This window comes from Cavia porcellus, unplaced genomic scaffold (assembly GCF_034190915.1).
Source record: "Cavia porcellus strain 051 isolate PalLab524CR breed Dunkin Hartley unplaced genomic scaffold, mCavPor4.1 scaffold_2, whole genome shotgun sequence".
Classification (NCBI taxonomy): Eukaryota; Metazoa; Chordata; class Mammalia; order Rodentia; family Caviidae; genus Cavia; species Cavia porcellus.
In genome coordinates, this window is record NW_026947485.1 from 129,974,033 (window position 1) to 129,996,356 (window position 22,324).

A 22,324-nucleotide genomic window follows, 5' to 3' on the forward strand; every position below is an offset into this window, starting at 1 on the left:
ATACTTTATTCTGAAATTACCAGGTTTCCTTTGGTTTGCTACAAAAAAATATAAAACCAGGCTTTATAGAAGACCAATAAGAACACAATTTATGTTATTTAAGGAGTCATTGAAAATAACCTTGACTTTGTAGAGAAATGTGCCAGCTTCAGGATAGTATTTTTCGATTCATTATCAGATTAACATGAGTTTGCTTCACTCCCATGCTCCCTTCACTAAAACTTAGTAACTCTTTACAGATTTATGTACTCCTAAGAGATTATAAAGATTCTCTACCTTGTAGGGAGTTATAGGAAATAATGCATTTCATGGTCACAATGTGCTTTATGAAAATAAATATTATCTCAGCTCGCTTTACAGACTCTGAATATGCTTTTTGTTCTTCTAAGTATCCCATATCAGATGAAATTCCTCTTGTTCAGCTCCCATAACTTTTGTGCACAATATTTCCGACATCTGGAGAAAATCTCTGGATAGCGAGAATTGGAATAGGCTAGGTCCATCAACTAGTCAAAAGTGCCACCTACTGGCCAGTCTTTGAATCTACTTTTGTGTTCATCCACGCGTTGCTTTGCAATAGAAAGACCCCTGTCCTTCCAAAGTATAGCCCACTCCCAGAAATCAGACTTAAAGCAAATACTCTTTCAACAAAAATCCATTCTCGCTAGGGTGAACCAAAAATATCAAAACACACAAACCTGCCAATAAAATCATCCCTTTTCCCCGCATCTTTGTCCCATGCAGTAATATCAATGATTCCTCCTCTTTCTTCATAGAGATGAAAATCGAATTGTTCCCTCCATTGAGGATTCAAAGTTTTGGGCATAATCTGGAAAACAAAAGAGTCACTATTGTCTTATCAATTGCAGCCTTTTAAAAAATTAACATGAGATACTAAGTTCAACTTTAGTTAGCATCAAAAAAATCATGTAGTATGCTATTTGAATTAAAGTTTCCAGATACATGAAAATGAATCATTAGATTTCTAATAACTTAACTGCTGAATACAGCATAATGGGTTTTACCCCCAAACTAAAAGTCATTCCTTGATTATCTTACATAGCAGATGAGAAAAAGGAAGTATATATAGAAAGTATACAGCCTAAAAATAAAAAACTCCATCAGGTATTAGTATTTATTCTATATAATCACTGACAGATAAAAAGAAAACTCATAGATTTCCAGATTTTTTTGTTTTTTGTTTTTTCCTTAGTTACACATGCATTGGAATCTTTAACTGACTACATGAGAGACATGCAATTCTGTGGAAGCAGGAAAAAAAACCAAGCAGCCTTGGAGTGGTCAGGCCAAAAAAAATTTTTATTTAAAGAAGAGAAAAGTCAGGAAAGAAAAACCAAAAGCAGAAGGCATAAACAACAACAGCAGACTCAAAACATTAACAGTATAGATCTTCAAAAAGAATGAAAGAAATTTAACAATGGTTGTTGTATTGCATATTGTTCTCTTTTTTAAAAATAAAGACAAGAAAATTAAAGAAAATTAAAGAAAAGAGGGGTAGAATAATACTGAATTCAAAACAGAATTATCATCATAGAATAACTAATTGATACATTACTCATCGTTGTCTTAATAAATAGTTGCCAAAGTCACAAAATCAAAGCATAAATAGTGGCTAGACACTCAAACATTGACAGTGCAAATCATTCTGTTCAATGTTCTAACAGAAATTCAGTAATATGGGCATCTATCTCATACATTGTACATACAGTTACACCCTGTCGAGCACTTTCCTTCCCTTTGGCTTTCACAGTACCTATTATAGTTTCTGGATCCCATTACTCTGTATGTTTTTATTGTTTTGTACACTAGAGAGACAATGTGATATTTACTCATGTGAGTCTTGTTTATTTCACTAATGAGGATATTTTCAAGTTGTGGTCAGGCAAAATTTAACTCTAGAATTGTAGCGTTGATGTGTTCTTCTTTAAATGAGTGTATGATCTTCCTGTGGAACATTACAAGGAAGATATCTGAAGTATAATTTTATGACCTCCAGTATTCAGAAGACATACCTTGTAGAGTCATAGACTGACATGTTTTAAAATTCCACTCACCATTCGGTTAAACAACACTCATGTTTCTCTGTTCTTTTTTTTTTTTTTTTTTTAACTGCTGGGTATGCGGTGGCCTTTTCTCTTTTTAATGGATGACAGACAGCTCTTTAGATGTAAAGAGTTTGGAAACAATGAAGTATGTGACGTGCAAAGGTAGTACAAATGAATCACAATTTTTAAAGTTCACAATCTGAAATTAATCAGCAATAGATCATGGACAGAAAGAGCAAAGAGAGACAGGCTTCTATAGCTGGGTTTCATATTTCATACCTAAAGACCAGAACTACAGAAATGATGTCTGAAGCCTACTAAAACAGCAGCAGAGTTAACTGAAAGAAGACAAGAATGAAGTGATCATGGATAAAAGATAACTACTTTAAAACTTGTTCTTAAACTCCTTGTTAGCAAAAAAGTAGATGGCACAGGATAAATGCTGTACTAATTTAATGTTTCACAATTGGGTTCAGATAAACTGTTATGGTATTTTGCAGTGTGGCATGGCTTCTTTATATGGCCCCAAAAGACTAACTTCCCAATTCTTTTTCTTTTAGGATTTTCTTCTCTTATGACTCCCTCCATTCAGGTCAGAAATGGTATCTTCCCTCTCCATCTGTTCTTCAGGAGATAAACAAGCAGATGGCTAGCAGTGCTCCCCACCTACTGCATGCTAAATCTCACCCGCTAAGTACCCATGAAAATTTCTGGGCCAGCAGGGGAAGTAGACAAGCTGCTGAGGCAGGAGGACCACCAGCTCAAGCGTGGCCTAGGCAACTTAGGGATTTAGCAAGGCTGTGTTTTTAAAAAGGTTTGGGATGTAGCTCAGTGAGAAGACCCTGGATTCAACCCTCTGTGCTGTAGAAACAAAAACCAAAACAAAACGAAACGAAGCATCTGCAAAAATCATGACTTCAGGCAAAGGAATTCTTCTCAAAATAGAAGATGATCTTTAATTCAGGGTGGATGTAATCACTGGTCCCATGCTGTCTATGAAAAGCAGCTGTAAGAGCTAATTAGGAGACAGGCATAGTTGGATAGAACATGTATTTATCGCTACTATGACCTTTATTGATTATTATTACTTCTACTATACTACTAATATTATTATTTAATGCATTATCATTAGTAATGTAATTATTATACATTTACTACAACTGCTGCTATTCACTCTTTTCCTTGGCTATTACCAATTACTGTGTTATTAATATCAGCAAACTCACTGCATGCAGAACGTATATTCATTTAATGCTTTCAGTAACTCTCATAAGTAGGGGCTATTTTAATTTCCTCTCTTACAGAAAGAGAAATCGGGGCATAGAGAGCCAGTCACTTGTGCTATGGCATATCACTCATGGTGGTGGCAGAAATTAGACCCATTTGTTTCCTACATACATTAAAAACTTGCACTCTTAATTTTTCCAATTAGGTTGAATAAAATGACCTGGGCACTTTGCAAAGATTCTCCTGGTGTGTAAAATAATAGTACAGACACTAGCACTGCTTGTAATATTAACAGAGTCTCTTTGTTCTTGCTGGGTCATGGCGCTTTCTTCTTTTTCTTTAAAATTCTCTCAAAGATGCTTATAGTTCCTACCACCATTCCTACATCATAGTTGAAGAAGTTGAAACATAGTGAAGTTATATAGTTTACCCAAGAATGCCTGGCACATAAAGGAATACAATACAATTGTTGGTCATGTTTTTTGGATACGATGCTTAAAAGTTCTGCTAAGCAGTTAAAAACATCCAGTGTTCTCATCTCCAAAAGCAAGGCTACTGACTGACCAGTACCTTCCCAGGATGGACAGGAATACAGTGAGAAAGCAGAGAGCTACCTTGCTCTTGTATTTCTGATGCCCGAGCCGGAACTTCACGTAGGGGTCACTCAACCCATTGGAATCCATTGCTTTGAGGTCCCGCCCTTCTATCAAGGTGATGCTGACTATTCCTCTCCACAGATGTGATTTTCTGTGTTGGTCTGACAGACGCACACTTTGGCTCTGAAACTTTTGGCAGAGAAAAAGCAAGTTAGATTAGTGTGTTTTATGTTTGTGTTTTTTTGTTGTTACTGTTGTTTGCTTTTTTGAGAGAGAGAAAGAGAGAGAGAGAGAGAGAGAGAGAGAGAGAGAGAGAGAGACAGAGAGAGAGAGAAAGAGAGAGAGAGAGAGTCTTGATATGTACTCCAGATGGAATCTGAGCTTATTAAGTAGCCCAGATTAACTCTGAATTTGTAACAATCCTCCTATCTCAGACTCCTAAATGCTGGGATTACAGGTGTGTCCAACCATGCCCAGCAGATTATAGTATTGTGTTTTAAATTTAAACACTACGTATCATTTGGCCTTATTCTTTCTCCTGCTATATTTTTTCAAAAAATAAGTAGTTATTAATAAGAACAACTTATAGAGTATTAACTATTTATTAATTTCAAAGTCATTCAGGACAGATTTGGTATATAAAGGAGGTGACTACTTAAATAAAAAGTCTAGATTTTCAACTTTTACAAGATGTAGATGCTTCAAGAATATCAGAGGTTATTTGCATTTGTGTTAAAATTCCTGTCAAAGTACGTATGGATAAAACAAGTATTGTAAATACCAAAGACTGCATCTACAACATATATATTTAATGTTTAACTCTTTATGATTTTTTAAAGATTGCTTTCATGTTACAACTGAATTTTATGGGTGGTTAGTTGCAAGATTAGTTGCAAGTTCTATTTAGGTATTTAAAAACTATTTGACACATTAGGAAATAATTGAGTTTCAGCTCAATAAGAAACTACTAAAGTACCATAGAACACAAAATGAAATCCATCTAGTCATCCAAGATACTTCACTTTTATCTGAAACTTGCATCACAAATATTTAAAATTATTTTTAAAATTATATTTATGATTTATATAAGCAAGTATGCTTCTGTATTTATTTCTGATGCCAGTATTTTAACATTTTCTTTATTGATTATTATCCAGGTCAATTATAAATCACAGTATTTAAGTATTTAAGTGAACAAAATCAAAAGTTTGTAAAATTAGCAAGTCTACTAAAAATGGTCATATAATTTCTCTTAACTATCTAACACATAACAGAGAAAACAGTTAAACATTAAGACATCTTAAAGCCAGTCCAAGAGCTATATAATGCTATACAGTTATTATTCCTTTTTAATTATCAAGTATGTTTTTTCCATTCAGGCATTTCATGAAGTAATTCAACATTTTTCTCAATCTTAAAATATTCTCAATTATTGATTAGCTGTAATTGCTGTCTAGCCCCTCCTACACTAATGTGATAATGTTATAGTCTACTATAGAGTTTTCATTTCCATTTTGACTTCCTACATTTTTGTATGTCAGAGCAATGCCACTGTCATTCTTATACATCATCATCAAAAGCCACGTGCTTTGTGAGGAAAACACAAACTATGTTTTTCGAAAGAAAATAGTTCAGTACTTGACCATTTCAGTAAATCTTTCTAAATCACATTGCACATTCCCCTACCACTCTGCAGAGAAAATTTTTAACATTGTTGCTGGCTCTGTTTTCTTGGTATCGACACACTCCTCGCTCAGTGAGCCTCACAGGAAGTGATCCGAAGGGCCACAGTGGGTTCATGAAGCACCCACCAGCTCCCCGGAACTCCTCTCTGCTCCTCCTTGACATATATACATGCCTGGGTTTCTACAGAGAGTCTTGTTTGAACAAAGGGGTTCTAAGATTAAAATATTTAGAATTGTTGTAACAACTGATGGTTAATGGTATCTTTCTGTTTCTGTTCTAAGAGCTCATGCTACTTAGAATTATATAATACAGCCACAGATGTTAGTGATTGATTAATTTACTGATTTGACCCACTTTTGCTGCTCGCTCTTTCAAAGAAGAGTCTGGAGAATCAGATTCTGAACTTTGGAACTGAAACGTTTATTTAAGAATCTGAGTACTAATGTAGGAACGGGAAAAATGTACGGTACTGTGGCAAGAAGAAATGATTATCTTAGCAAAGACTGTTCATATAAACAGAGATTTCAATGTAAGCAGCTTACTGAAGAATGTGTATAACTGTCATCTTCCAGATACTTTCTAGAAGAAGTCATACATGACACACAAGTGATAGTTAAGTGTAATGTAGGTTGTACAGCATCTTCAAAAATGCTGTCGGTTTCTTTAATAGTAATGTGTCTGAAACTGCTACTTGCCCTTTGCCCTCAACGTGAGAATACACAAGGAAGAGTGGGAAAAAAAATGCTTTCCATGGGATCTTTCATGCTTCCCTAAAAATAAAAGGAATTTAATGGCAGCTTTGCTTTCTGCCATTAATTGTTAAGGAATCTCTTTCTATAATCTTGAAGGATATTTCACAAACAACATGCAAAACAAAAGAGGAAGAGGAAGGGGAGTATTTCTTCATAAAATGATAAAGGTAGACATTAAGGTAACTTCCAAAATGGCTACAAAGAAGGAAGAGCGATTCTAAGAATATACCAATCAAATAGTCTTAACATGAGTTTTTCTACTTCTATAATTTTTGTTCAAAACAGTACATTTATAAAAGAAATTTTGTAACTCAGCTGTTGACTATTAAATAATTACAGAATTGTGAGTAAATGCATAGCCATTCAACAGATATTTAGTTAAAGCATGAAAAACAGAAAGCTGGATAAAATTCAAAGATAAAGGTGGAAGATATAAAGTTAGGCTGCTCCTAGTAGAAAAAGGTAGACATTTAAAATAGTCAATTCTCCATATCCCTAAGAGAATTCAACCAACCACGAATTGCAAATGCTTTGGGAAAAGTTAATTGCATCTATACTGAACATAAACAGACTTCCCCACCCTTGTTATTATTGGCTCAGCAATACAGGATCACAACTACTCACATAGCATTTCCATTGCATTAGTATTATGAGTAATTCAGAGATGAAAACAGAGGGTATGTGAGTAAGTAACATGCAAATATCACATCGTTTAATGTGAGGGACTTGAGCACCTGCAGATTTCGGTATCCATGGGGCAGGAGGGGTTGGAGCCAATCACACCAGCTGCCACGTGCTGAAGGGTGACTGTACTCACATCTGTCTAGGAGTCCCCTGTGACTTGGGCATGTCTCTCCCTCTGTGGGACTTGATTTTCTGATAGCTTTTCAATAAATTTCTTATTGTTTTTCCATTGGGTTTCAGGGTTTCTTACTGTTTTTTAATCTTCTCTGGTCCCAGATGTACTCAGAACACTTTTCTGTAAGTGAATATGGAGGCAGAGCGAGGGAGGCAGCATGGGAACGCATACTTTCTATGAACACTGAAGACCTAGCTTGTCAAAGAGAGCTGCCGTATATCATTTTACCTATTTTTGAAAACCAGGGTTCTGGGAGCTCACTGAAGAGATGGCAATGAGTAGAACTGCACAGCTTCAAAAAAAACCCCAAAACTTGCAAACCACTAACTTTGATGCTCTCCAAGGAACCTTCTTTGTTGCCATGCTCTATGTAAAACACTCCCTTCCTCTGCAGGCTGGTCTTGCCAATGTGTGGTCCACAGAGCACGTGTGTCAGTGCCATCTGGGAACTTGCCAGAAACTCGGGTTCTCTGGCTCCTTGTCAGCAGAATGGCATCAGAATCTCTGAGAGCAGAGCCTGCCCACTGGTTTAATCAGCCTTCCAGGAGATTCTGATGCATAGCCCTGGCTTTCATGGACACTGGCCCTCTCTGTGTCCTGTCATCTGCTGTTAATATAATTGTAAACATTTTCATCTCTCTGGCATGTAAGTTATTTATGCTGCTTTTAAATTTAATGATCATGAAAGCAAGTTATTCTGGATATTTAGAGAATTTAAAAAGAGAAGTAGGAGCCAATTGGAATAATTATGAAAAACATTACTTTCTTTTATTAATATTTTTCTCATAGAATGCATATTACTAATACCTATTTATTGAAGTATTAATAGTTAATCAAATGAAAACCACTTGTTGAGCACCTAAAGGGCAAAGAACAGTGAACAAGGCTAGGGTATTACTGAATAAAGATAGCTTATTACAACTGGTACTTTTTTATCTAAAATAATGCTCCTAGCCAAGTCCTTGTTGAATTAGAAAATGTTATTGAAGGATGAAGAAAAAAGAGGGAAGAATAAAACAGAAAATCTAACAGCTTCAAAGCAAAGGTACAAATGCACATAAGAAAGAGTTCTTGAATTTTAGCAATTTGTTGAAATTTATGAACTGATCCTTCCTAGATCTTGCAGAGTAGTGTCATGCTTCTATTTCAACATTTGTGTGACTGGCACATGATTCTTATGTGCACCAAAGTTTGAGATTTGTACTCCCAAGGAACATTCTCCAAGTTTAGAATTAATACAGAATGGCAAATTACCAGGGAGCAACATAAATTTCAAAGCCTGAATCAGTTAATCAATAAAATCTCTAGTAAGACTTTAGAAGTAGTTGGTTGGTGCTTTGAGATAGAATATTAGTGTATTTGTATTATTTCTTGAGAAAGAAGTCAATATTATGAGTTTGCTTCATATTATTAAAGAGGTTAGTATAGAGGGTGCTTTAAGTCATCCCTCAGAATTTACAGCCCATGCAAGCTCCACAAAGACAGATAAACTGAACAGGTGAACTTACTTGCGTGTCCTGGCAATGACTCTGAAGCTCTGCTCTGCAGAAGCCCAGGGCAGGAAGGGCAGGCCTGTTGCATGTCTGGATGGAAATGAAGGATCAGAGCTACACGAGAAAGCTTTGTTCTACTTTCCACCCCTTGTTTTGATCAGCATTCAGAATTACTTTTCAATAGTTTTTGAAAAAACATGCATTTGTGTCTCCACTGATTTAAAGAAAATGGCTTGTAGTATAATGAAGATAAACATCACACACTTCAAGATGACAGAGCCCAGAGTTTATAGGGTGGTGGAGCTTGGGTAAGTGGTTTCAGGTTTTGTTAGTAAATGTATCAGAGCGTACAAACAGCAAGAGAAAACACAAATCACAGAATGAACAATATTCCTGAATCTGATACTGCAAAATGTTTTGAAAATGTTTTCCAATGTCAAATGAGTGATAAGGCCCAGAAGAATAAGTGTTTCAGAGACCAGCAATAACTATGACTGTGCTAACCTTGCATCCCACACGTAAATCATCTGACTTGATTAAAGGCATATCTCCAAAGTAATGTAAAAGTTTTGTCCTAGGTAATATTTCTTTTTTACTGTCTTAGATATAAAAAAGCAACACAAAGATTTCTTCCCTATTAAAACAAAGAGAAGCAAGATAGATTGAGAAAGACATAGCTGGACAGAAACTTTGCAGAGCAATATCATGGTGAAGGTGAAAGGTTTGTACTAAAGGTTTACAGATTGCTAGAGAACGTTTCTGAGCAATAGTATTATGAAGACATGAAAGGTTTTAATTTTAATAACATCAGTGAAAAGGACTGGGTTAGGGCAGTCTAAAAGAAAGGCTGACTCACACAGAAAGAAGTATTATTGAGCAGCTATTGTATCCTGTAGTTTTCACATTCCAGTATTTTTCATGGAACATTTCTCTTTTTTTAAGGTAAAGAAATGGAGGCATCGAGAAAAATAAATATCCCACTCAAAGCTAAATGCCTGGAGATGGGCAAGGCTGAGGTTTAAATCCATAATTCTTGATAGTTAATCCATGATTTTCTGCACTTGTATGTCATGTTCTGGACAGAGTCTATGAAGTTTATGATAAAACAAAGGAATTAATTGGTGCAGTTTTTTCAAATTGCTTTGCCTTTCACTTAGATGAAACATCCTGGTCATGGATTGTTGAGAAAGCTTAATCAGGAGTTAGAGGTAATTAATAATCCTGGTATATGTCGTTCAGTAAAGCACACTTGAATTAACTATACACTACAGTAAGTTATCAAAAAGGCTAAAGTATAGAATCTTGCACACAGATTGAGAAGACTTTTATGTCCCCACTGTAGTTAACAAATTTTACCAGTTCAATTCTTTGGAAAACTGGACCACTAATAGGACATATCCTATTAGTCTAAGATCCTGGTTTTAAAATAAATCAATAAAAAAACTATGTAGGCTTAATATGTGATTAGGGGAACACAGTTACTGCACCAATCCTCTTCCTGATCTGTACAACTAATCACTGGCTTTTGTTATCCTGAATTTTATTACCTGTGTAAAACCTAATCCTTCCAAATGAGACCCAGGCACTGTGAAACCAGAGTGAAAGCCATTGCTTGTGTGTTCACAGTGAGTCATGTGTGGCACTCTTTTCTCTATGCTCAGTCCAGAGCTGGCACATGGTTTTATTTAATCAAATGATCCGTGAGCCTCTACAAAGAAGAGATAATGACAGCCCGGAATGACTGTTTTGTACTGCAAAAACTAGAGTGCGGAACAATTACAAACTCAATCCCAGGCCCAGGCCTCTTATATCTTTGCCTTTTCCTGGAGAGTTTATTCCAGTGAATTGCATCTGGATGATGAAGTCCAACCAGTAGATTTGTTCTGCAGTCCTCTCTCCGCTGACAGCAGAATTGCCTGCCACTGCCTTGTGCAGCCTTCTGTGAAGTGTTTCCTCTAAAAATAGCGCTTCAATCCTCTTTTTCTCAGAAGATCATTCACTGGCACTGTAATCCTTACAGAAATTCTCTTGGTTTTTAATCCGAAATTTTCTTTTGTATTGTGATTGTTCCTTAATACAATTTGTGGTGCCAGGAAGCTATGTTTACTTCAGGCATTTGAGCTCTACTCTCTAACTTTAATTGTGGCCAAACAAAAGTTCTTAAGCTTCTAATGTGTTTTTCAGTGTACTGTATGTATATCCTAAGAGGAAATCAGTAATATATTGTAACTGTATTAGATTGCTAAAATAATGTACAAATTTCTACCAATGATGCAAGGAAGGAACAGTAGTTCTTAGTCTTATTTACAAAGACCTTCATTCATTCTTTCTTAGAAAATTTATAATTACAGTTTACAAATATCTTGAGAATTGTGTTCATACCTAAAAATGCAGCTATCTGAATATCTCCAGGGGGTTGGTCATATATATTTGAGTAGTTCAGGATGTGAGTACTGTGGCACTGAACTAGCAACTTTTCTCCTTAGTTTGCAATCTTTCTCCAAACACACATCGCCTTGACTCTACTGTTAGATGTGCTCTAATGTAGCTCCTCATTGTTCTGCATTTTCATCATATTCTCTTTGCCTGTTAAAATTTTTTTTCTGTATTTATATGTAGTAATAGGGCATGCAACACCCTTTTCCATTTAAAATATTAAAATTACTCTTTAATTTACTACAATGTTCTTTAAGACGCTTCGTTCAGAGCTTAGATGTCTGCTCAATGGATATAACTCGGAAAAAATCTAAATACTTGAAAGAAATGCTAAATACTTGAAAGAAATGCTTTAAGTAAACATCTTTTAATGGAAAGTCAAAAGTCTAGACTGAAATTCTGAATTAATTAGTAATCTAATTTTTTCAAAATTTTTTACTGTCATCAGAAACATGGTAATTGCCATATTGTCTCTTCAGTGTTTTGTGTTCTAAATTATGATGTTTTAACAAATTACAAGTTATGCTTTTTGAAAAGTAGAATATCCCTGTATCGCTTTAGTATTTTCTTTCTACTATTTGTCTCTAAAGATAATTAAGATGTAGCAAGTGTTTAGCATGTTCTCACTAGGGTTTAGTTTTACTTCATATAACTTAGGTGCTACCTCTTAAACACATGTATTGATCTTTATAAATTAAGCTGTTAACAATTTCTTTTAAATAGCAGCCTGTTTAACTCCCAAAATTCAAGTAAACTCTTCATGGAAGATTTTATCTGCACTATTCAGATTTTGGCATATCTGGAAATGTCCATGAGAAAGCTCTTTCATATACATTTTTGCTAAAAGCTCACTGGGATAGCAATATTACTTGAGTGGAGAGTGATGGAGTGGACTATCCGAGTGACCTTTGAATGTGAACGTATGAGATGACAATCATCCTAAGTCAGCTTGGCCACCGATTTTCTCATTTTGTAATTGAGACAGCAAAGGCTGCAATTCCTCAAAGAGAAGCAGGTCTATTCATATAGGGCATTTGTATTCATCAGTTTAAAGAGGAACCCTACTGCTGTAAATTGTTCAAATTATTTATTTTTCTGGCATTCGGGAAAGAAATATTAGCCCTGATCATGTCATCTGGGTCCTTGAGGGCTACAATCTCATTTCCCAGAGCCTTAATTCCCTCACTGGTAAAATTATTTGTCACTCATCTGTTGTGTCTGAGAAAATATTTATTCTATGCTTTGGGTAAAAAAAAAAGCTATCTTTTATATTTTATTATTGTATGTTTCTTATTTTAAACTCAAATAGCTCAAGAGCTTGAAGAAAGATTATTAAAGAATATTAAAGGATGAATACAACTACATAGAAAGCTCTGAGAGGTAAAAGTCTAATTTTGAAACAGCAACGTAGAAAGTGTTGAAAGAGCCTCGGAAATAGAAACTCTTGCAAAAAGCAGTAATGTAGAGATGGGCCGGGTACAAGTCTTCACTCATGGGGACCAGTTTGCCTGTTTGCTGCCTGTAGAACAAAGAACACAGAACACTCCCAACTTCTGCTCTCAAGAAAATGTCCCCCATATTTGCTGGTGTTAAGAGAACTATTAAATGTTTTTTGTTTCTATCTTTAATTTAAAGTCTTGGAAGAATTCAAAAGCAGTTAACCTGTGTTCACTACAATGCATGAACATGTAAAAGGAGCCGTGATCATTTTAGCAAAGATGGAGAATAACTTCAGTGAAGGCAGTCTTCAGGGCAGAGATTAGACTGAAAGGAAGCTAAGAGGCCATAGAGAGCAAAACAAGGTCCAACAATCAAAGGCTGTGGAAACTGTGTTGGAGCAGGAGGTGGTGAGTAGATGTGGCTTTTACTTGTTGGTTGGTCAGTGTGTGACTCTATCTAGAGTGTGAACATCTTAAAATCCTAAAAGAGCAAAGTAGTTTTTCATTATAAGCAGTTTGAGAGTCATGGAAGGAAAATGGAAGAGTTTCAGATGTAAGCAGTTACGTCACAATATCTATTGCAACATATCCATATGCCATGTGTGAATTTTCAAAGAAGAGGGGATAGTTTAAAAAGTATTAAATGAATTAGTAATGAATTAAGCTCTGTGTAGCTCAGAATTGCAGTGGAGAAAAAAATGGATGAGAGGGCTCATAAGACTTAACTTACTGAAGAGTAAATTAAATTGCAATGCTTTGAAACAAATTCCATGGAATTCTGATTTTTTTCTTCATTTATATCTGGCAGAAATCATTTTGTTTCAAAGGAAGAGCGCTGAATATTAAGTACAGATCTAGTATATATGTTTTGTAAGACCACTCTTATAACAGTACGTTTTTCTTGAACAGAAGGCAACAGAAAATAATCCCACTTCCAAGAGTGGAAGAAAGAGCCTTCACGGCACTAGAAAGTCACCAAGGTTTGGTTCCACAGGGAACTGACTTCAAGTGATGTTCTTAGGAATGTGAAATTCTTAATGTTTTCAAATGAAGAAACAAAATAGTCAGTTGCCTGGATGGCTTAATAAAGAAGCCAAAGAAGACACTTACCTTGGAATCTATCTTAAAAAGTGAATTTCATATTTCACATTTAAATTTCAAATTTATGATTCAGAACCCCAAATCAAGAAAATTGATATAAAGGATTTAGACATTACCCTCCAAAAGAAAGACTTCACAGAGAAATAAGATCCAACCACTTCATTCTCTGAGAGTTCCTAAAAACAAACACATATTTAGCTGAATATCAAGATGTTTTTGATAATTCTTCATTGGTATTCAAAACCAAAACAAATAAAATCAAAGCAAGTTAAAAACAAAAAAAGACACGTTTTAAAGTTACTTTAGATATTTAGAAACTCAAGTTTTCTTCCCTTGTAAATACTGAAGGTTTTTGATTCATTCCTCTATGACATCAGTGATAACGAAGTTTAGAGAGAATTATTTATGCACGTTGTAGAGAATTCACTTACCTCTTTACTCTGAAGTGTTTATTAATATATTTTGGAGTCTGATGTTTCATTAAAAGAGGTAAAGCTAAGCTTATTTTAAAAAGTTTGAAATGAAACAGATATTATCTATTCCTTTAGAAAAACAATAATGTGAACTATAGGGCTTCAGATCTATCTGGTTCAATTTCAGTAACATTTTTTTTAAATTTCATGATATAATATACATGACCTCATTAATTTAAGGAAATTTATTTTATTTTATTCTTTTAAATTATGTAACATTAAAAGAAATGTATTTTGAGAACAATGGCTACTGGGTTAAACACAGAGCAGCGCATTCAAATCACATATTTTATTACTTAATCTTTAGACCTTTATAAATTTAAACCAATTCAACTTTGAGAATTAATGATTTTTAAACAGTATAATAAATAACATGCTGTGTTGGACTTGAGTCATGATAAAGTGATGAGAAACTGATGATGGTGAAGGGATCATATCAGTCTTTCATACTTTCATATTGTAAGGTTGTCCTATGGCTACTTTGACTATGTTACTATTTTGTGTGCATCTAGGATCTTAGTGGCCCTGTAGCACCTCACTTATGAGCAACCTGTTGATTGACTGTAAATCACTTAGGGTAACATGGAGCTACGCACATAGATACACTCCAAACGTGATCCAAAAACCATATCAAAAGATAATAGTGAACTAGTCAGCAATTTGAATAATTTATACCTCAAAATAACTCAGAGATTTTCTATACAATATACCTGTGCTTTTGAAATCTACTTCTTCATGAAACCAACTTACATTTTTGTAAGTTATTTGCTTAGGGTTTGGTCAGGTAGGTTACTTATGTCAAAGGTTTTTGGGAAAAGACTTGCATTTCAGACAGTATTTTATCATCACTACCAAGTCATGATTCATGTACATCTACACCTATGATTTTCATCTGACGCACAGGACAAACTGTCACATCAGACTGTAAACAACAACAAGCCTTAAAAATAACTGATACATTTTAAGGAGCACAAATCCAGAATGACTGCATTCTATTTTTAACTGAAAGAACCATCATATCGTTTAGCAACATATGATAAAACATTTTTAAATGTCATATTGAAAAAGTTAGTGCTTAGTCTTCTAATACAAAGAATTTCTATAACTTGAGCCATTAGCACAAACTACACACCTGAGGAAGTTTTATCTTAATATAAAGTATATTAAGGCAAGTGTAATGGAAATGGAAGTTTTAGCTCCAGACACATGATAGAGCAAATATTTAAAAATAGTATTAATTCATTTGATTCCAGGTGGCCTAAGGTCACTAGTATCAAGGCTATATCAACTTTTTACCTCCCAATTTTCCCCAGATAAAAGCAGAATGGATTGAACCTGACTGTGTGTCTCATATGCAAAGAGATAAAAGGTTCCAGAAGTTGGGTGATGGGGTGAGAATGATAACAGTCAAGATTTAGGACTCAGTCTTCTTTATGAAAATTTGAAGGATAAAAATATTAGCCTCTTTTAGATCCACTGAAGTTCTGAGGGTGTTATTTTCGTGCCTTGTTTAATTACTTCTGTCAGGCACTAAGTAAAATTTATATTTCATTTTACAACCCACATTCTCATGCACATTTAGATTTTTATTTTAAATGAGAGAAACTTTCTTCTGTGCTCTGGTGCTATTTGTTAATGTTCTGCAGAGGAATGAACTTCACCGCACACCAAAGCTTTCCTTTCAGTTTCTAATGCTAGTAACAACAGAAGCAGAATAACGATACTGATACACATGTTATTAAGATAATGAATCCTAAACAAAAGAGGGATTTTAACGTGGAAAGCAAGAAAAGGAGCCAAAATCATCATGGCTTCCAGAGAAGACTTGGTGTAAATCATAACTGTGTATATTTGGTTACACTTCAGTTTCCATCAAAGCAAGAGACTGATAACTGAGGGAAAGAATCACTTTTAAAGTGCTAAAATAACAAGGTGACATCAAGAGAAAACAAAATAAAAATATAAAGATCTCAATTTAATGTTAAGATTACTCTGACTAATAAATTGTTAAATTGTTTCTATTAAGGTTTCTAATTTTTTAAATACTACGATCTAATGGCTGAGTCTTATATTTATTTTGCCCCCAGGAATATAACAGATTTTAAGAAAATCTGCCCTCAAAGACAAAGAATCTACCTAAAAATTCATCATATTTTTAAATTTAAAAATCTAGCAGATAATAATGTTTTCCTCAAGCAATACAACTAAAAAAGATGGGAGCTTTTTTCCTAACAAACAAATATTATCATATTTTTCAGCTGTACATAGAATAAACCACAGACATTTCTTACAACTTGTTATCAGGGAGAATAAGTGTTAGTCACTAAACTTTTATAAAAAATGATATTTTAAAACTAGCCATATGTATAGGGCTTGAAGCATAATACAAAGTCCACCAAAAATGCACACACTTCAAGAAAAAAACTTGCATAAATGTTTTAATACTAAATTTACTGAGATATTATGAAGTTAATACAAATTACCTTCAGCCTCTACAGTTACAAGAGGTGCTCAGAATGGTAGCCATTAGCTTCCTGACATTTATTAGTAAGGGGAACTGCTGAAGTGTGTGTATATATATTTTTAGCAGACTCTATGTACAACTCTTAAAAGTTCAAAAAAGAGTCAGGCCAGATGGTATTCCTGATCACATTAGCACACTTTCATAGAGCACAGTTTCCTTTTATCAGTGCCATTCGGTACACTCAAAAGGTGATGAAGTACACACCTAAATCATTCATATAATTTTGCTGGTCAGACTGCAATCATTTTTCATCAAAGCCATGGTTCTTGGTGTTTCCACCTTACCCAATAACAATGATTTAAGATATTGACCATGTCTATCCATAACTACATCAACCAGGGTTTTGGTAACAAAGTCCTCACAAATTATGAATAGCTGACATTGTGAACATTTGAAGTACATTAAAACTAGTAAGTCTCCTCCTATTTGTATTCTATTGATAGGCAGAGTCTACCTATTGATCACTTATCTTTCAAATTAAAAGGCCATGTAAATGTAGGAACTAGCCCAGGTACATTAGTTCTCCCTCTATGATCAGCTCAGGCAAGATCTTGGGAAACTGGTTTGCTTCCTTGGTAACAAACACACACTGCAGACCTGATGACTAATCAAGGATCACACGATAAACATCACAGACTTGAACACTGCAGCTGTGGAATCTGTCCTATGTGTCCGATTCCATTTTGTCCTCTCATTTTCCATCAGCTTATCTAGACTTGCCCCCCCCCGAAGGACCCACAACATTTAAAAAATGCAACAAGAGGTGTGATCAAGTAAATGTTATGCTATTGTTGTAGCAAATCCCTGTAGTTATGAACTTACAACATGTAAAAGATGTAATTTAATGCCTGTGGGGAAATAGTGTCAAAACAGTAAGAAAAAATGATCTTAATGTAAAATTTAATTATGGCCCCATATACTTTGTGGGATAATCAAATATTCACTAGCATGATAATAATGCCTCTCTTAAATAAACTTTCTACCCATTTTAATAGTTTGGTTAACTAGAGTCAAGTACACTTCTTTATAATAGAACCACACATTCTTGTTCAACCTTTGTTCATTGTTGCATTTTGGAATTTCAGAAGTTCTAATTATGAGCATGACTTTACAGTATTTCCAGATAACCCAGATTTGGTAGAAAAGTAATGCCAGGGTAAAAATTTTTAAACAAAATTTTGTTTCCTTCAAAAATATGTAAGCATATCACTTTTTCAAGGACATGCCTATAATCATTAGAAACAACAAATCAAGAAAAACCATTTTGGTAACTTACAGTTAAAAAAGTCGATTACTAATAAAATTTTCATTTGGGCAGCTTTTGAAAAGTCACCAGTTTATCAGAAATTAAAGTCTTCATAAAAGGACTTGATAATTGTTAAGATCTTTTTTATCATATCGACTGACCGTGTGAGACACTTAAAATGTGCTAATCTGTTTCTCTCCCTCTACTTAAATTATAGCACTTACAAGTTTCCACTGATGCATTTTTTAAGGTGTCATCCAAGGTGTCAGGTTTAACTATGCCCTGTAGACTTAGAGCTGAGTGTTCTCTGGCTTAACTTAACAGTATCTCTGCCAAAAGTCTTATTAAAAATTGCTCCATACAACCAATGGATAAAGTGTTTTATAGTTCATTAAAATTATGTTAAGTGATTATAATAAAATCTTTATAAAAAGATGTATTACTACAAAAAAAGGCCTAAGCCATTAACTAACAGGAGATATGGTAATGAGACATCATCACAGAACTCTATATTATATTATTCAAAGGGTGAACTTTTCTTAAACAAAACAATTTTTAGCTATTATTGTCAAGAGTATGAATTGCAATATGCATATATTCATATTATCATGTCAGTATATGCCATATAGATGAGATAACATATTGAAGACATACAAATTTATTGTTATCTCATCCCAACCTACTGACATTTTTTTTTTCTAGGCCAAAACACAGACCAACACAATGGTGTATAAAATCAAAGCTATGTATTATCTGATGGAGTCAGTTCGGGTTTTTTCCTACCTTTTTGACATTTTTCCCATTTTTGGTTTGACCTCACAAAATACATATAAATCTCCCCTTTTGGGTCTTTAAAACTTGCTTGATGCATAATTTAACTTTAGAATAAATTACCAATAATAAGCTTCCTCTGAAGAATAAAATATTGCAATAACTCAAAGAACTACCGATTTTTTGCCAAAACGCATTTTGTAACTCTGACCAGGGTAATTATCAAGTTGCCCAAGTTTAAGGAGACATTAATTCCTTTCTTTTCAAACTAATATTCTTCCATTACAACCAAGTGTGGGGCAGATTTCTAAGTGTGCACGATGGAAAGCATACTTGAGGAAAACCAGAAAAAGTGTTTTAAATGTTACAAACCTCAGAAGAAGAGACACTGTGGAATTTATAACTATTTCCTGCATGCATACTATTCAAATACAGTATTATTTTACACATTCTTCCTCTTCAGAGATAATACACATTATATGCAATACATATTCCATATGTACTCAACATACATGATATATAAGTTGTGGTCCTACAGAACAATATGATTTTGCTGTCATTAACCAGGGTAGTCTCTTGATTTCCCTAGTAAATACAGTCCCTATTCTGTGTCATAAATAATAAGACTTACATTGGAAGAATTTATGATTGGTAGTATAGTTACTAAAACATGAAAAGAAATCTCAGTTGCCAGTCAAGATGAAGAAAACTACAGGTGGATATTTGAGTAATGGGAAATTTCATGAGCTGATTCACCATGTATACAAACAAGGGAGACATATATTTTAAAAAAATAATGCCAACTTAGATTTCTCCCTCAGTACTTCCACTACTTATAAAAGAAACCAAGTCAAAGAACAAAAACTTTGTTATGTAAAGACCCTAACCACATCTTTCCTGGCAACATCTTGGTCCTTTCTACTAAGATTTTATGTTCATCTTCCATATTCTAGACCCTGGTATAAAAACACAAAGACTTCATTCTCGTAAATCAAGATGTCAAGAACAAAATGATTCATGTTTACATGAAAAATTTACCTCTGACTTTGAATAAAGTTGTGTCATATAAATATCTATACCTATACGTAAAGCAAATATAGCCTGGTCAAAATTGATTGTGGAAAAATCCTTAACAAGAAGAATCACATGGGAAAGGCTGAAATAATTAGGAAAGGGATGCATTTCCCCAAAAGAATAGCACAGTAAGATGTCTGTGACTAACTACACTGTCTAGTCACTGATGCCATAGATTGCCAGTGAACGCAATTCACTGGACGAAAGGATTCCACTTGGTGGTGGTGGTGGTGGTGGTGGTGGTGGTGGTGGTGGTGGTGGTGGTGTGTGTGTGTGTGTGTGTGTGTGTGTGTGTGTGTGTGTGTGTGTGAAGAATACTGAACTTTAGCTTAATACTGTGCTCTTGTAACACTAATATGAATGAATGAATGTGGCAAATGTTTTAGGGCACAGTGAAACTTTGAATAAATTAGTAGGTGCTCATTATGCTCTTATAGAAAAAAATCTGATGAATGAATTGGTTTTATTCACTTAGGACTCAATATTCACACTGAATTTTGTCAAATTGAAATCACTTTGACTAAAGCACAAAAGTAATGTGAACACATGTACTAAGTATAACCTGCCAAAAATGCAAGTAAATGCTGAATTAAAGGCATTTTGTATCTTCAGTGGCAAGCTTGAAAATACACCAATCTCAATGTGTAAATGAATTGTTACTATTAGTAGAAAATGGGTTTTTATTATTCATTTAACGTTTTTTGCAGATTCAATGAAATTATGTGGATTTATTTTTACTTAGGTTATTATTAAGATTAAATTTAAATTATAGGTATTTTAAAAATATTTTTCTTATTTAATACTATAATAAAAAAGATAATTCACACTAATTTAATACTAAATGCCATAACATTTTCTGTTCTAACATAACTTGTTAAGTTTATCTGGAGAGCAGTTATCACTATTTTATTAATAGATTGTTGCTTTCCATACAAATACATCATCACATTGGTACAGAATGATGAAAGTCAATGGCATGCATTTAAAAATACACAGACTTATAGCACTAATTGTAAGATATGATTACAAACAAAAAGAGTAATACACATATGAAAAGTAAAACTTTTAAAAAATCTTGAAACTTTTTGTTTAGTAAAACATAGTGAATATGAACTCAGAAATGCCCAGCAATTTTCCTGAATAGATGTTCTTTGGGCCCTGATTTTCTTTATCTTTTAGTCATTAATGCTGCAAGAATTAGAAAGGAACTGCATGCCAAAAATATTTTTTTAAAAAACATACCAATACATTATCACAATATAAAAACATTTTAATGTATTTTCTTAATTTAAGTTCCAAATGACAGAGTTAAAGAAAAATCTAGGTAATAGCATGATTCAACCAGAATGGGAAAAAAAAAAAAGATTGCCATGATCCAGGGTCTAAAAAAAAATGAGTCACTTTTAAAAGGGAATATTGGCATTTTAAGTAGGGTTTTGAGTAAACATGAATTTACAAATAAAATTCATTTGATATTTCCAGGCATATGCACTTAAAAGTTTGGTTTCATCTTGATATCTATAGCCAGGTTGAATAAATTACAAGCTTCGTTTCCATCTTATGTGTCTTACAAGGCATAAGAAGAGCCAGGGCTTATTAGGTAACAGGAACTGCAGAAACACTGAGGGAGACGGTTCTCAGTGCATGCTCAGAGTTCTAAGAGAGGGATATCGGTGCTTAGAGAACCTCACATTCAGTTTTCTGCGATCAAAACCAGTGCATTCTATGGGTCTTTTTTCTGTCTGGAGAAGTCTCTGCCTGAGCCTGATCATTTCATTCCTGTGGCACAGTGGTTTTCTAGACCCTGTTGTACACATAATAGACCAGATGGTGAGCATGATGCTAAGAAGTGACCAGCGATTAACAAAAGGATGATTTTGATGCTCTTGATCAGTGTGATTTCTATTTATTTAGAAAGCATTGCATGCTTTGCTTAGAGTTTATGGAGAAAAAAATAACTGAATAGTGGTGAAACTGAAGTTGCTTGAAGAGGTATGAGAAGGATTTGGGAAAGCGCTCAGTAGTCTTCTGGACAAGAAAAGCTGAAAGATCACATGCTAAGAATTACCTTACTTGATCTTTTCCAACTCTTCCTCATTAGCATTGTCTGTAAATGAAATAAAGCATTTTCATTATCTTTTCACTCTAGGACAGAAGATGGAGTCCCTTGTTTTCTAGAGGAAATGTAACACGTATTTGTTTAAACAGCAAACATATTTCAGCATCAACGACACAGGACAAGAATTGTTTTTCACACACACATAGCTGTAGAAGCACCTTTAACATTCAAACAGTCTTTCTAGTGAGAGTTCATTTGCTGGATTCTTTGTACAAAGAAATGAGACAATATCTTTTAAATGGAATGGAAAGAACCTTAATTATTTCATGGGAAATATACACTGAGTCTCCTAATTCACGACTGTTCATCCCGGTGGTGAGAACTGAGAAGATTTTTGACTTTACATAATAATTTTCCATTCAAATACACTAAAAATCGGTTGCGTTGGTGGCATCTTAGAATTACCACTACTTCTAGATAATCTCTTCCATCGAGGTCTACAAATGGTTTCAACTGAGTCAA

The 22,324-nt window shown here is 34.3% G+C and overlaps 1 protein-coding gene across 11 annotated transcripts in view; it reads right to left on the reverse strand.

Moving 5' to 3' along the window:
• Mctp1 (multiple C2 and transmembrane domain containing 1) overlaps positions 1–22,324 on the reverse strand; it is a 539,183-nt gene that overhangs the window by 179,148 nt on the left and 337,711 nt on the right. For 4 of the 11 annotated variants that reach the window (XM_063245358.1, XM_063245354.1, XM_003479453.5 and 1 more), the window contains exons 6-10: positions 21,812–21,850; positions 13,772–13,831; positions 8,695–8,769; positions 3,908–4,078; positions 699–829 (exon numbers count right to left, since the gene is read on the reverse strand). In XM_063245358.1, coding sequence (XP_063101428.1) covers positions 699–829; positions 3,908–4,078; positions 8,695–8,769; positions 13,772–13,831; positions 21,812–21,850 — 476 coding nt within the window. The remainder of the gene's footprint in view (positions 1–698; positions 830–3,907; positions 4,079–8,694; positions 8,770–13,771; positions 13,832–21,811; positions 21,851–22,324) is intronic. The other 7 variants (XM_063245361.1, XM_063245357.1, XM_063245362.1 and 4 more) reach the window with 5 other exon arrangements.